This window comes from Silurus aristotelis (genome assembly GCF_946808225.1).
Source record: "Silurus aristotelis genome assembly, chromosome: 1".
In the NCBI taxonomy this organism is placed as follows: domain Eukaryota; kingdom Metazoa; phylum Chordata; class Actinopteri; order Siluriformes; family Siluridae; genus Silurus; species Silurus aristotelis.
Genome location: NC_139574.1, coordinates 15,224,415 through 15,239,591, shown reverse-complemented (window position 1 = coordinate 15,239,591; position 15,177 = coordinate 15,224,415). Strand labels below are relative to the sequence as shown.

Below are 15,177 nucleotides of genomic sequence, written 5' to 3'. Positions count from 1 at the left end.
ACATTCACAAGGCTACTAAATAAGTCAGGACTAAATTTTGAAAAAGTCACATGTTTATCTCAGACAAAGATTTTTATGAAAACAGTCCATGTGCGTAAGATGAATTACAATATTATTTACATGTCTTCTTTATTTGTAGTGGAACCACAGCAACTCTGTTCATGAATGCATCATCAGACTAATCCCACACTTCACAAAGCACATGCTATTTTTACCTTTGAGTTTATACACTTTAATGCATTTATTCAGTTGTGAGTCTGTCTTTTCTTTAAAGTTAGGTTGTTAAAACGGAAATGGTAAAGTTCAAGAGATTTGGCTCAGCTTTTCCTTCTGCTGTCATGTCTTCCAAAATGTGCACTTGACCGCTGCTTGTTTATGTTTCTCTTGCTGAGCAGGCGGAATAATAATCATCCTTGCTTGTGCTTACATCCCAGAACTTTGAGGGCCTTTTACAAGTCCTTGCTCTTTACGCACAACAGGGGCATAAATGCTACAGTCCCGTGCCTCACACAATCCTGGCACACCTGGACTACCAGCCATACCTAGCTGACCCACTGGACCCGGGAAACCACGAGGTCCTTGAGGTCCCTCAAGTCCATTCCTAGGCACTCCTGGATGACCTGGGAGCCCTTTTTGGGAGAAAGAGTTAAGTTTCTTAAGATCAGCCTAAAGTGTTTTTGTCAGACTTTCACTATGGTGTCTTGTCTGTTGTGATGTTCTGTATATGTATGGTATATAAGGAATTGTCTATATGGACAATGAATTGATGCTTAAAGTGCAGTAGGGTACATTTTTACCTCTGGGGCCTTGGTGGCCATCTTGCCCTGGAAGACCTTGGCCAGGGTCACCCTGCAGTCCTTTTTGACCTTTATTTCCTTTAGGATAAACATTGAGATAAAAAAATATTTTTGAGTTATAGAGTTCATTTTATTTTCATATTTATCATTCTTTAATTAAAAAAATGCATATTGTACCTCTGTCACCCTGTGCTCCCTTCTGTCCTTCTACACCAATTATACCTCGTGGCCCCCTGGCTCCTTTAGCTCCAACTTTGCCCGGTTTTCCCTGAACAAATCATACCCAAAAAAAGCAAAATACACATATACAATCTGAAATGCAACATGTCAGTAAGCCACAACTTTATAGCCCTTGAGCAAAGCTTATATGCTTTTTAAAAACAAACTGGCCTTCATAACTACCATCTTAGCTCTGCTTATACTCACAGATTTGCCTCGACTCCCAGGAAGCCCTTGTGTTCCTGGCGGTCCAATTAGGGTGCGGTTGTTGATAGGACATCCTTGTGTACACTTAGCTCGAATAGAAGAGGCATACTGGGAGATTTGGGCAGTCACTACTCCTCGACACAGCTGCAAAACTTGCTCATCTGTTAGACTAGGACCCTGCAATGTGCACAGTGTAACAGAACTCTCAGGTATTTCGAGCTTGCTAATAACACTGAGATTTACAATTCTTTTTTATTTTCTTCTGTGATCTCTGTAGAGCTGCTTTGTGCAAATAACTAATAAAAAAGAGCCACATTAATAAAATTATCCAGCATGTAAGATAGATAGGTAGATGTTTGCAATTTCATATTAAATTGAATAAATACAAAGCTTTGTAAACAGATTACTTAAATGTTTCATACGTACTGGTTCACCTGGATTTCCTTTTGGCCCACTGCTTCCTTTCACTCCAATGTCCCCAATGGGACCATTGTCACCTCTGGGGCCGGGGATACCTGGTGGTCCCATACGACCTACAGGGCCAACAGGTCCAATATAGCCTTTCTCTCCTTGCTGCACAAATGCGTAATGTGTGACACATATTATATAATTTTCCTGTTAATATGTATGTAGGTTTTGTTAAAAGTTTTTATATAAAGTATACTCAGAAAGCTTTTAAGTATATTCAGAGCCAGGTCATTAAAATAAAATTACTGCTCACATTGCTCTTTATTTTTTTTAATTTTCGCTCATTTTAAAATGGGCTGAAGCTTAGCAGGTGTACTATTCTGTTACAAATGCCTTAAAATTTTAATAAACCAAAAATAAGTGCATAAACAACAAACCTGCCCCTTGTCACCACGGGAGCCTGAACTTCCCTGTGTTCAAATGTTGAAAAAAGGAAGTACTGGTTAAAAAAAAAAAACTATGAGTGTAACGGAAAAAGAGAAGAGAAATGACGCAAATTTACACGGATTAATTTAAACGTAAACCTGTTCACCTTTTCTCCTTTAACACCCTTCTGGCCTTTTCTCCCCTCATCACCCTATAGAAGTAAAACAATACATTATAATTGATAATGTTAATTCATAACATCATTTGATAATTAATGTCATTTGAAAAATGCTGTTTGGTATAAAAACTTAATTTTAAACTTAAAATGTTAAAATATTTCATCCTGGTCACACAATTACTTTTAATAAATAGTGACTATTTATTGAGTGGCCAGTACACTTTCAAATCATGACTGTACATACTGTATATGTATTCTAAAATTCATGTGGGTTGAATAAAATCTAACGATTCTCAGAGAGTTTGTTACCTTAATGCCCTCTGCTCCAGTTTCCCCTTTGGCACCCTAGAAAGTAGAGACTCTGACTGTTAGCTTAATATAATAAACCATAAAAATGGTAAATTATATTACCCTTTTGGATGAAATGTTTAAACAGAGACATTTATTTTAAGTTAATTATTTTCATTATGACATGTTGGGCAAGATCCTTACAGTTGGGCCTTTCAGGCCTTTTGGACCTGGCTTTCCAGGAATCCCTGAATCGCCACTTTCCCCTTGTGGGCCCTGAGGCATAAGATTTTTATAAACATACATATATGAGGATTACTGTTTTTCAGTGCAAAGTCATATAGTATATAATACATCAGGTTTTACAACACCACACTTAATCCTAACATTTTTCTGTTTGTAATATATTTACATACAATATTCTGAATTATTTAAAAGCAGATAAAAAAAAAAAAATAACTATTTACTATTTTCTATATATTATGCAAACTAAGGGCAAATGTCAAGCCAAAAAAAGCAATGAAATGAAGGCGTATAAAAACAGAGAATACTAGTAGTTTCACTTTCAGTAATGGTTTCACTTCCACTGTAAATTCCCTTTCACTATAATTAGGGAAAGTACCAAGAGTACCGTGTCTGGTGCCTAAAATGAGGCATAACACCCACGTAAATGTCACACGAATAAGCATGTGGCACGAAATGTATGACTAAAATAAACTTCCTTTTTCCTATTTCCTAATAGACCAAAATGATTGCCAAAATATAGGCAACTACTGACAACACATCAAAATATAAAAGGAAAAAGAAAAATGTAAGAAATTGTACTGTTAAATGTGATAACTTCTCTCGTCAAATTCTGTTTTGAATACAGGATGGATCACCTACCCTAGCCCCCATTCTCCCGGGACGGCCCCTCTGTCCACGTTCCCCTTTAAAACCCTGAGGGAAGAAAAACAGAGAAATTAATCTGTTCTGTGAAATGTCTCATATTTAACTAAATGTATGCTATGCTCTGGTTCAGATAACTGTCTAAAACAATTCACAGTAATCAGAAGTTCACATTAAGTCAGAATTTAATTACAAACTTTTTACATTAAAATTTTTACCTTTGCACCGAATGACCCCGGTGGCCCTTCAATTCCCAGAACTCCTTGCTGACCCTGTGAAGAAAATAAATCATAGCAGCTATGCTTTGTATATTAAAAAAAATAAATATAAAATCCCCAGGTACAAGAAGCTGTATCTTACATCCTCTCCAGACTCTCCATCACTTCCTGGCAAGCCACTGATTCCTTCTTCACCCTGATCAGAGAAGAAAAGTAAAATAAAAAAGTACTGCAACCCAAAAATGTGACTGTGTTTACATGGCTAGTAATTAAAAAGAATTTAGATTATTGACTTCCATTTCAGAGATTGGATGTGAATAACAAAAATATACACATGCATATTAGACTATAGTGAACATAGTCTCAGACAATAATTAAATTACCTAATTAAACCATCCTAACTCTACATTATAATAACTGAGACTTACCTTCGGCCCTGGCACTCCCCTGTCTCCAGTTATTCCAGGATAACCCTGCAAATACATACATAAGGTATGCAATTAGCAATAAACTGTATTTAGTATAATTGTGCAGAGATTACATGAAAAGACATGAATCTTACAGTGTAACCCTGTTCCCCAACATCCCCAGGAAATCCAGGTGCTCCAGTCTGACCCTGTGAGCAAAAAAAGACGTATGTTAATAGTCTGAAAATAGAATTTATACCTATTTCATTAGATACATAAAATCAAGTTTTTTTCCTCTGTGTGCTTACCTTCGGTCCCGATCGTCCCTGAGGCCCCTGCTTCCCAGGTTTTCCAGCTGATCCCTAATAAACATTAAGAGAAATCTCATAATGCTGATGAGTATTTCTAATTCAGTTTTTGACATTCACTATGTGGCAATACAAAGGTGGGGTTTTATACATAAAAACATCAGTATGTATTTAATGTGACACTGGTTTACCTTAATACCTTTACTTTCCACAATTCCTGGTTGTCCAATTGGGCCTACTAGGCCCTAAAACAAACAAACAAACAAACAAATAACAAAAAGAACTAAGTCTGAGCTTTTATATGTATGATACAAATAACTACATGACAAATCTGAGATCCATATTTCTGTCAAGTAGTTTCTGTAGGATGCATCACTGTCTATTTTCTAATATAAGAATTTAAACATTATGATTGTTTCACAAATAAAAATAGAGACTGTGATAGTGGTGCTGTGATGGGTTCTTTTGAGTGTGAGTAGAAACAAAAAGTTACAAGTATTGAACCAAAAAACTAAAACAAATGTAGGGCCCAGGCTTATAAGGAATGAGCAATAGTGCTAGTAGAATAAACAAAGTTTGTTTACACACATTCTCGATGAGACTTTCAAAGCATTCTTTAGCCAACAAAAGTTTACTTACACTCTCTCCTGGAGGCCCTACTCCTCCACGAGGACCTTCCATCCCAACATCTCCCTGAAAACAGAGCAACATCACAGGTACATATAAACTCAATATTTATTTGCTTTATACACTAACTATTTACTATTAAGCCTATACAATTCTTACTTTTAATCAACATTAAAAAGCCCTTACCTTTAATCCAGGGTTTCCCCTCACACCTGGGTCTCCTGGAAGTCCAGGCAAACCCTAAAGAATATGAATTAAAACATGCCTAAAGGTCATTCAAGGGTAGTCATGCAGTATAGGTGAAACTCATCTTCCACTCACCAGTGCACCAGAGAAACCAGATTCACCATCCTCTCCATCAAGCCCAGGATCACCCTATGAAATAAGAAAAGGCAGAAAGTGCAGGAGTTCATTTAAGCAGAAGAGTGAGGGGTTTAAATGATTTAGATATGATTTTGATGTTAGGTAATAATTTGAGCTTACATCAGGGCCTGGATCACCTCCTTGTCCTCGAACTCCTTTGGTTCCTTTGTAACCCTGACAATAATAATAATAATATATATATATATATATATATATATATATATATATATATATAATCATTTTTTTTAGAAACAGTGATATCCAGAACACACTGTTGAACTCTCTAAACACACTCTAAACATCTTACCTCCCTGCCTTGAGCCCCTGGGAATCCCTGTTTTCCTTGTGGCCCTACAGATCCCTGATTACAATTAGAAATTAGAAAAATAAATCAAAAGAACAGCATAGATGACAAATTTTGCTAAATGACTGAAGAGGTACCTTGGGACCAGGAAAGCCAGCAAATCCAGGCTCGCCTGGTTCACAATCACACTCAGTGGGTCCCTCCTCCCCCATTTCTGCACTCCCTCCATATGGGACCTGCGTGGTTAAAGTGGTCATCTCTTTGGCATAGTCATATGATTCGGTGGTACTGGCATACGGGTAGGTCTCCTCTGTGATCATGGTGACCTCTGGTGAAGCAGGATAGTAGAGGTCATATGCAGACACAGTCTGTTCATCCTCATAGCTCTGTGTAAGCTTGGGATAATAATCCACTTAAATTTGCATTGAAAAGTACCTGTGAGAAACTGCTAGAATTAAAAAAGAAACTTGTGTGTGTGTGTGTGTTGCCAAAGAATAATATGAGCAGTAATGAGTAATACATGAGTGGGAATAAAGGGAGTTTCAAAATGCTATTTAAATCCATATTTACAATACTATTTAGAAGCACTTGATAAATGGTTAAATATCCCAATTTTGCTAATGGTACTTGCACATTCAAATTTTAGATTAAGTGATCATACCAGTTTGTGGATCTCGAGACTCTCTTTCATATCCATTTATTAGCGAACCCTCATATGTATGGTCTTCACCTAATTAATAATAAAAAATAAATAAATATGTTAAATGAAGATGTTGAAGAATTAAGCTGTTGTAGACTAAAAACACTACTGTGGCAGCCTGGAAAAACCCTACCACATTTACAGTTCTGAAATAACTACAGGATTTTCCTGACCTCAACTAAAGTGCAAAAACAAAAACAAAAACAAAACCTTGCTAAACCGAAAGCTAAAAATTGCATGTAAGATTGCATATTGAATGCGGCGCACAGGAATTACAGAAACTTACAAAAAATAGAAGATTTGAAAATAATTACAATTTAAAAAAATATATTTGTTCATTTAACTATTCTATGAAAGGAAAATAAATTAACTAGCAAGGTTTTAAACAACTTTCATAAGACTGTTTTCATGTTTATTAAAGCAGCTTAGGTAAATGCATTGATAACATTTTAAACTTGAGGTATGCTCTATATAGAATTTTGCCTAAATTCTTTTTCCCTTTTTGACAGAATCAGACAGTAAATTGTCTCCAGGAGGTTTTTCCAGACAGTCACACACTTGTTTTTGAAAGTCTTTTTAACCTGACCTGAATTGTTACCAGAGTAGTCTTCCTGTGCATTGGAGTGGAGCACACACAACAAGAGCACAAAGCCTAGAGACACAGATTCCACCTAATACAAATAACAAAACAGATAAACCAGGACACAATTAATACTTGGCTTTCCAAACTGTGGTCTATTACTCAAGAAATTCCAAAAAAAAGCTACACAGGGAATCAGTAATACAAGCTAACAAGTACAAAGATCTATTTATTTTAAGTTTCTCAACCTGGATGTTCAGCTTAAATTAAAAAGCTTAAAGCTTTATTACTTGTACTCTGTATATTTTGTATGATTTTTTTTGGATTGGTAAAATGTAAAATTTTAACCCATTAATGGAACACAGCAGTTCTCAGCCTGCTCCTACATTCCAGACCTGTCTGTGGATTCAGTTTCTACTCATTAACTCATACACAAACAATTTTCTTCCCAGCATGTAATAGTCAGAATTTGTTTACATCAGAATAATGTCTGTGTATTTCACATTAATACTCTTATTCAAATCAAAATCTGCATAACTCATTCTAAACATTATGCATAATGTAACCTATGTAGTAAAACCATTTGTAAAGCTTTTTTATAAAATACACTCACCACCACACCTTTTCAGATAAAAATTGTTACATTTATCGTTCCTTTGTAGCTGCATGCATTGTCCAGAGTATTTTTTTGCCCTGTGTATCTACAGCACTCAATTCACATTTCACTTATGTCTTGTGTTTGTAGACTATGTACTATTATGCTATGACCATTGTCCTGGCCAAAGGAATTTTTATTTCAATGTAGTGTTAATTATATATAGAAATAACAATAATAAAAACACCAATTGTTTAAAAAAAAATAAAATTAAAATTTTATAATTTGTCAAAGCCAAACCTTTATTAACTGCATGACATTTCAATGGCAAAATATATTCTTGCTATTGAAATATAATGCACGTTTTGCCCTTCCCATCTGACAGAATTAAGAAGTTAACAATAAATTAGGAATAATGGTTGAAGCTTATGGATGCCTCTCAACCCAAAAGGTTCTCTGGGACAGAAAGGTGTAGCATAGGGTATTGACCAGATCAAGCCATCTCTCTGATCTAACAATTTTTTTTTATCACATTGTATTAAAGGCTTGTTAGCATCACACCAAGTCATACAGGAACCTGAAAGAACACTTGCACTTTAAGTATTTTAAAATAAAAATAACAGTAAAATAAAAATAATTTATTTTTTAAAACCAGAGCAAACCAATCATTAAATGTTGATCATAAACTCTACAGAACTAGACACACCCAGTTGAAATTAATAACTAAAAACTGAAGAGTTACAAATTTAAACTATCAATAAAAGCATTTATATAATTATTAGTCATATGAAGATCTTACTGCTCACCTTCCCCTTGGAGCCTCCCATGGCCAATGGGCCTTCTTGCTCTAGATACAATCTGGAGTGTAATTCCCACTAAAACCAGCCTCTTACTGCACACAGGCTTGAGCTGTGCAAGAACAAAGAGTGTATGTCTGACTTCTTCACAGCATTCTCCAAACTTATGAAAAGCGCTGGACCTGCAGTGCTGAGAGAGCCATTGAGTGCTACTGAGCCCAGATCAGGCTCCTCCACCATCCATCCTTTCCTCAGCTGGGTGACAAATACCTGAACCTTCCCCAAACACACAAAGCAAGATGCTGGATAACTGTTGGCCAAAAGGTGCAGAAAATAAGAACAAACATATTTAAGTCTTTCAAACATAACACACATCAAAATCACAACACAAGTAATTTAAAACAATTCTTTTTTTTAAATAATATAATTATTCAAAACAAATGTTTGTTATATCGCTTAAAATTTAGGTATTTAACATAATCAACATATGGTTTGTTAACTGGCAATATTTCAGTGTTTATACTTCAAGATTTGTTCAGTCAGTTATCAACATAATATCACTGCTAATTCTTTATTTTTTAGTATCACATTACAGATAACACTCCCCCCCCCCTTCCCTGTTATAACTCTTCTGGGAAGTCCTCAATCTACTTTTTTTTTTTTTTTACATGGCTGTGGGGATTTGGTGCTCACACTAAATAAAAAAAATAAAAAATCTAACGAAAAAAAAACCAATCCTCTTTTCCAATCAAATTAGCAGAATGAAATGAACTGTTGTATAATGCTGCTTTCACAAGTTAAATGTTAACAATGAAACCATTTCCTTAGGAGTTCAAGTAAAGTTGGATGAACAATACTTGATCATAATTTTAAGTACACTGATAGGACATAAGAAAAGGATGAATGTGTCAATTAATTTTGAATGTATGATGAATGTATGAATTTTGATCAGGAAGGCCAGCTCAGTCCTGGGGATTCCTCTGAACACTGTACAGGAGGTGGGAGAAAGGAGGATGGTAGCAGAACTAATCATCATTGCTGGAGAACAACCCTCACCCCCTGTATGAAACAGCTCCTTTAGTGACAGACTGTTACATCCTAAGTGTCTAAAGGAGCGATACAGAAGGTCTTTTCTCCCTGCTGCTATTAAATTTACAATCAAAACTGCTCCCAGTGAACCAGTTACCATAACACACTGCTATTACTGTCTAACTATGCAATAATAATAAAGTATCTTAAAAACACATGCAATATCAAATTTTACAAACCATGCAATATTACCTATGTGCAATATGTCCGTTAGCATAACTAATTACTAGGTCTAATTTTCTTATTTGTATTTATACATTGTGTATATACTGTATACTATAGTAGGTCTCATATTTGCATTTATTTTTTCTTTGCTGCTGTAACAGAGAAATTTCCCCACGGTGGGACGAATAAAAGGTATATCTTATGGTTGTAAATGTAACTAAACTGTGACTTTGGTTCCGTTTGTAGACATGGCAAACTAAATACAGGTCTTCAAACAGAGACACTTGAATTTCACAAATGCTGAATAAAAAAAAAAAAAAAAAAACCCACCATTTTAAGGCTTTATGAAAAGAACTTTACAACAGCTACTTAAGATTCACATATCCTTTTATTCAATTGTACATGCTGAAATTCCACATCGAACAAAGTGATAGAACAAAATCTTGTAATCTAAAAATCTAACAGTACACTATAGGGCTACATCTGCCTAATGTTTTCACTTGCTTGAAACCATTACAATGGTCAGTTCTGACCTGCTAAGTCCCAACCCAACAGAACTAGTCATGACTTGTGCTTTTTCTTCTTTTTCTTGTGATGTCTGTGTTCAGGAGAGTGGGAATCCCTGCACAAACAAAAAGAGGAAAGCAATTTAAGTGGTGGGGATGAAGTGGGGAGAAAAAAAAAAAAAATCCAAAATTGGTTAAATTAAGATTCAAATCTGCTAAGAATAAGAACCGATACATAAGCATACTGTACAATTAAGCAAGAAAAAAAATATTAAAATAGGCAAAAATGATACTCGAGAGTAAGACAATAGTAATACATATATTCCTCAAAAAATAGTGACCGTTTCAGTGCTTTACCTCGTTCTTCTCCTTTTGTTGCCCCGCTCTTGACTGTGCTCACAGCTGTGTTTTTGGGGATGTTTGTGGTGAGAGTTGGTCTCTTCCCTAGAACTCATGTGAGATTCGCGTGACTCAACAGAGGCAGAGCGGACTTCATCTGGTGGCCTCCTGGATCCCACAAGCACAGTGAATACAAAAAAAAACAAAACAAATCAATCTAAACCAGAAACACAGCACATGTAAATGAGACACATATTGTATGTGCCTATACAGGACTGGCAAATATGCTATATGGCCAACGCTTGGTTTGTGACCCCTGGCAATGCGGTTCTCCCTCAAACTGGTGGCACAATGATAAAAGCACACAACTGTACAGAATGTCTATTATGTAACAATTACTATTTTCTATTCAATGAAACTAAAAGGAATAAACATGTTTCAGTATGATGATACTTGTGTGCAAAGAAAGGACAATAAAAACCTGAAACTGGTTAAACTGGGAAAATTATTTTTGAATGTGGACCTCAACCCCACCGAACACCTTTGGGAGGAACTAGAACTGTAACTCACTGCATCTCCAGTCTCCTCACCTTAACTCACCCATTTTCTTGTTGCTGAACAGCACAAATCCTTACGGTCACATTGTAAAGTTTATTAAAAGACTCAGAAATTTATTTTTTCATTTTTTTATAATAGGAAATTGAGAAATAACTCTGCAATAAGGTGCTAAAAAAGCTCGGATGGGCCTTAAAGATTTTTTCCTTTTCATAGGTCCAAGACACATGGACCTGAGGATAATTAAAATGTTAAAAACACCTAATAAACTAACTATCTTCAACCAAGCATGCCATAAGGATTACAACACCATCTGACATGGAGAGGAAAGCAATCAGTCAATAACACTACTTTCATGTGCTTATTCATCTAGAACTGCAATTTTCCCTATCCACTGTACTTCAAGTACTTTCAAAAAAAAAAAAAAAAAAAAAGTATGAGTTTCATATAATATTGCAAAACATTCCCAAAATAAATAGATAGGTAGTTCCCCTTACGTTTTAATAGCTATACTGTTATTCCCTCACCAGATTCCCCTTTTCAATGGTTTAGAAATTATTAAGAGAGAAAAGGAGGAGGGGGAAATTTTTTTTTAATGTTACCAAGAAATAAGATAGAAAATGAGAGTATTGTTTAGGCACATTTTAGAACAGTCACCCTTGACTTTTGACAAGCAAGACTTCTTTAGAGACCTGCTGTGAATATGGGCAACAATCAGATGCATCACATTTCAACGTTATACACCATTATTTCCTATATGCTGCAACAATACAAAACAATGAGCTCACTTGATGTTCACTTTATATTATTGTAAAGCTTCGTTGGGAAACCCCTGTAAATCAGTGCTATGACCATTTTGAATTTTCTGAAGTCGTCATGTGATGTGTCAATCTTCTATGCGTCTTCAAATGATATGATTTTACAAGTCAGAGTTCACACAAAGTGAAGATTCAGAATGCAGATAAAATGTGAAGCTTCTTTGCATTAAAAAGGTGTATCTCTCTGACCTCCAGCATTCATATGCATAATAAAAGAAATCAATAAAATTAAAAGTGTAATGATACCCCTTTAGTCAAAAATGGTTTATACCTGTGGGAGTGTTGTGAAATTTTGGTCTCCTCCTCTTCTTTCTCCTCCTGCCACAGCTTAGCCAGCTCCCCCGAGTGGACATCAATCACTTCACGAATGATCTTGACGATACAGTACCACACACATTACAAAACATCCCAAACAAAAATATTGGTGTTTCTCTGTCATTTATGCCCTCAAGAGGACAAAAAAAAATTGTCAACACTGACCTCTGTGTAAGATTTCTTAGTAATGTGAACATTTTTTGCTCTGTATGATTGGCGCCTTCTCCTGTAGTCTCTCATCTCAGCCAAGACCTCGAGGTGAGACTTTGGACCACTTTTCTCCTCATCTTTGGTTAAAAAAATATATATTTTTTTATTTACAACCTGAGGCTCCAGCAAACTATTAAGACAGATTCAAGGTAATATCCTTTCAAAGCAGTATTTAGTAAAACACTACCATCAATCTGCATGGATCTCAACGGCAAGGAACTGTATACTCACCTTTGTTAAGTTTGGACACAAGATCCACATAAAGATCCTCATTGTTGGATGCATTCACTCTTTGCTGTTTGGCCTCCAGTATCACGTGATCATACAAAGCCAATCGGTCAGCCATTGTGAGGTCGCATATAGCTCGCTTGTGGTTCTGTGGCACATCTGCAGGCTCGGTGAAGTAATCTTCTAAACACAAAACCAGGGTATGTGTTACACACTGGATTCAGGGTAGGGTTCATGAAATTACATTTTCTAAAACCAAACTACCAATTAAGAAGTAATAACATTTTCTAAACGCAAGCAGACACTCCCAACATGTACTTATAAAGTACTTATGTAGCAAGACATTCATAATCATGTTGAAAACATAACATCGAGGTGGATTCTCTTACTACTGTGCCATTGGCTTAATGACAAGTTTTTATATACTGACACCTGGTGGCTGAACTCAGGTCGTTAACACATACATACATGTATATAGGATTTTTTTTTTTTTTTTTTATCTCAAATTGGTTTAATCTACAAAAATAAGTTGCAAAATTTAGTGCTGTGCTTGTCAAGCTGCAGAAAGTGTAGGATGGTGTGCAGTGTGCATGTATTCTTCCTCACCATGCAGCCTTACACCTTCATTAAATTGACTTCCACCAGGGAAATTTTATGTTCATTACTAACCTCGGATTTAACTAAAACTGTGAACTGCTAAAACAGTTTCATAATTCATTAGACTGAAGTAAAATGGATTCATTCTGATACTATTGTTTTCCTCCCAGAATCATCCTCTTTCCTGACAGATTATCATCATAATGCTATATTTAAAAAAAAAACAACATTTCTGTAATTCTTTTTACATCTATTAACCTGATAAGTGGACAACCAAACTTTCTCATTAGTCTGAGATAAGAGATCGTTTTAAAATGTGCTTTCTCTGCGGTCAAGTGTTTGAGAGAAAAATGCACTTATTAAAACAGTGAGAATTATTTATATTACAGGCAAAGCAAGAAAACTGCATTGTCTTGTACAATTACTTTATTTTACTATTCCCCACTCCAATTTGGTTAATGTGATTCTGGAGATAATTCTTAAAATGGCCAAAAATCAGTTAAGATCGGGAGGCGGGATAAACTATTCATAGGCATTAATTTGCATGTATTCCTAGTTTCTTTCCTTACACAGCTAGATCATTTATTACGCAAAAAAAAGACCATATAAAGGATATTTCAAAAGGATACATCAAGCATGAGCAGAAAAATGCCTTGAGCAGACAGCCTCTAATACTCACCCCTGTTACTAGGAAAGAAAAAATAAAATACAGAAAATAAATAAATAATGACAATGCAAAATGTTTTGCAGTGGCCAAGTGCTTGTTCATAAGACAATGTTAATAGATTAGTATATAAACATACTATGAATTATGAATCCACAGATGAATATAAAGAGTAAATACTAGAACTGACAGAGGATGCACAGTTGTTGAACACAAACTGTGTACCTAGAGATTAAGGGGAAAAATTATTATTATTATTTTTTTGAAGACTTACTTTGGCAGTAGATTCCAGTTGACTGAACAGGAAGAGGGTTTGCCCGGGCCTGCACAATTACCTGATGTTGTGCATGTTTATCTGTATTAAAAATACAATACAAAGCGTTAAATCTCCAACAGAAAATGACAGGTATACATATGCAATAAATACTTTAGTACAAATATTCAAGTGGGCTCACCCAGTTTAATGGTGGGAATGTTGGCCTTCTCATAGCAAAATGATGGATCATACATCTCAGCCTAAAAACACCCAAGATTAACCAAAACATTTTAGTAGTGCATACACCACACTACCAAGGATTTAGATAGACTTAATTCTCATGAATCTCTTCAAACCTGTTCTTCTTTGGAGTATCCAAATTGGTTGAGCAGACAAGATGTTTTGTGGCTCTCAATGCTCTTATGCGGAACTGTGTGATTGGGGTCATAGGGGCACACGTCCATTTTATCCTGCTGCACAACACAAGACTTTTCAGATTGTTAGCGGATTTTAAAACGAAAATCCGAAATCATTAGAGGCGTTTCAGAATGCTAACTCTTACACATTTTCATGCACCATGATGAAAATGAACCACCATGAACTAACATAAGACAGCTGAACGACTCATTTGTGTGAATCACCATCTGCTAGCAAGCCACTTGCGAGCGCGCGCGCGCACACACACACACACACACATGCATGCATACATAATACATATAGGGTAAATTACGGTCCATTGTATATTCTACAGTTAAATCAAACACATTATTGTTGTCATTACTGTTACCTGAGATGAATAATTGTCCCAGCTCCATCCCAGCACCTCGAGTAACTCGGTCAGTTGTGTGCGACAATTTTGGGTAAACTCGGTCAGTTGATGCAGAGCCTCTAACCGGTCTTGCAGCACCTCGGATGAATCAACTACACTCATTTTCATATAAAGAAAACAGAAATCTCTCCTATAATATTAGTTTAAGGTATGCTTTACAATTCCATCCTGCATCGCAAACACGCATCTCATCACCAACTAGCCGTACTTTTATCCACTTCGCGTTTAACGAATGCGGCATGACCCGGAAACAGAGCGCTTCCTTATTCCGGTTAGTTCAACAGATCTAGGATCAG

At 35.8% G+C, this 15,177-nt stretch overlaps 2 protein-coding genes across 7 annotated transcripts; both read right to left on the bottom strand.

The window, feature by feature from the left end:
- Positions 1 to 100: 100 nt before the first annotated feature.
- On the bottom strand, positions 101 to 8,882 carry LOC310733548 (uncharacterized protein). The gene is made up of 25 exons (XM_083554884.1): positions 8,320 to 8,882; positions 6,925 to 7,009; positions 6,300 to 6,368; positions 5,776 to 5,966; positions 5,642 to 5,695; positions 5,455 to 5,508; positions 5,293 to 5,346; positions 5,158 to 5,211; positions 4,984 to 5,037; positions 4,536 to 4,589; positions 4,345 to 4,398; positions 4,192 to 4,245; positions 4,058 to 4,102; positions 3,772 to 3,825; positions 3,630 to 3,683; positions 3,409 to 3,462; positions 2,728 to 2,799; positions 2,545 to 2,580; positions 2,224 to 2,268; positions 2,069 to 2,101; positions 1,650 to 1,796; positions 1,224 to 1,400; positions 975 to 1,065; positions 798 to 875; positions 101 to 629 (listed from the first exon to the last, which is right to left on the bottom strand). The coding sequence occupies exons 1-25, from the start codon at positions 8,338 to 8,340 to the stop codon at positions 424 to 426; spliced, it is 1,890 nt and encodes a 629-aa protein (XP_083411010.1). The 5' UTR covers positions 8,341 to 8,882; the 3' UTR covers positions 101 to 423.
- Positions 8,883 to 9,933: 1,051 nt separating this feature from the next.
- Positions 9,934 to 15,150, bottom strand: snrnp48 (small nuclear ribonucleoprotein 48 (U11/U12)). Of its 6 annotated transcripts, none has more exons than XM_083548208.1 (9): positions 14,840 to 15,150; positions 14,409 to 14,525; positions 14,252 to 14,312; positions 14,071 to 14,151; positions 12,539 to 12,718; positions 12,263 to 12,384; positions 12,054 to 12,154; positions 10,428 to 10,577; positions 9,934 to 10,186 (listed from the first exon to the last, which is right to left on the bottom strand). In XM_083548208.1, the coding sequence occupies exons 1-9, from the start codon at positions 14,987 to 14,989 to the stop codon at positions 10,126 to 10,128; spliced, it is 1,023 nt and encodes a 340-aa protein (XP_083404334.1). In that variant the 5' UTR covers positions 14,990 to 15,150; the 3' UTR covers positions 9,934 to 10,125. The 6 variants fall into 6 exon arrangements, with proteins under 6 accessions (XP_083404334.1, XP_083404336.1, XP_083404332.1 ...); XM_083548210.1 differs by having other exon boundaries at positions 12,539 to 12,715; XM_083548206.1 differs by having other exon boundaries at positions 14,409 to 14,540; positions 14,840 to 15,123.
- Positions 15,151 to 15,177: the final 27 nt, after the last annotated feature.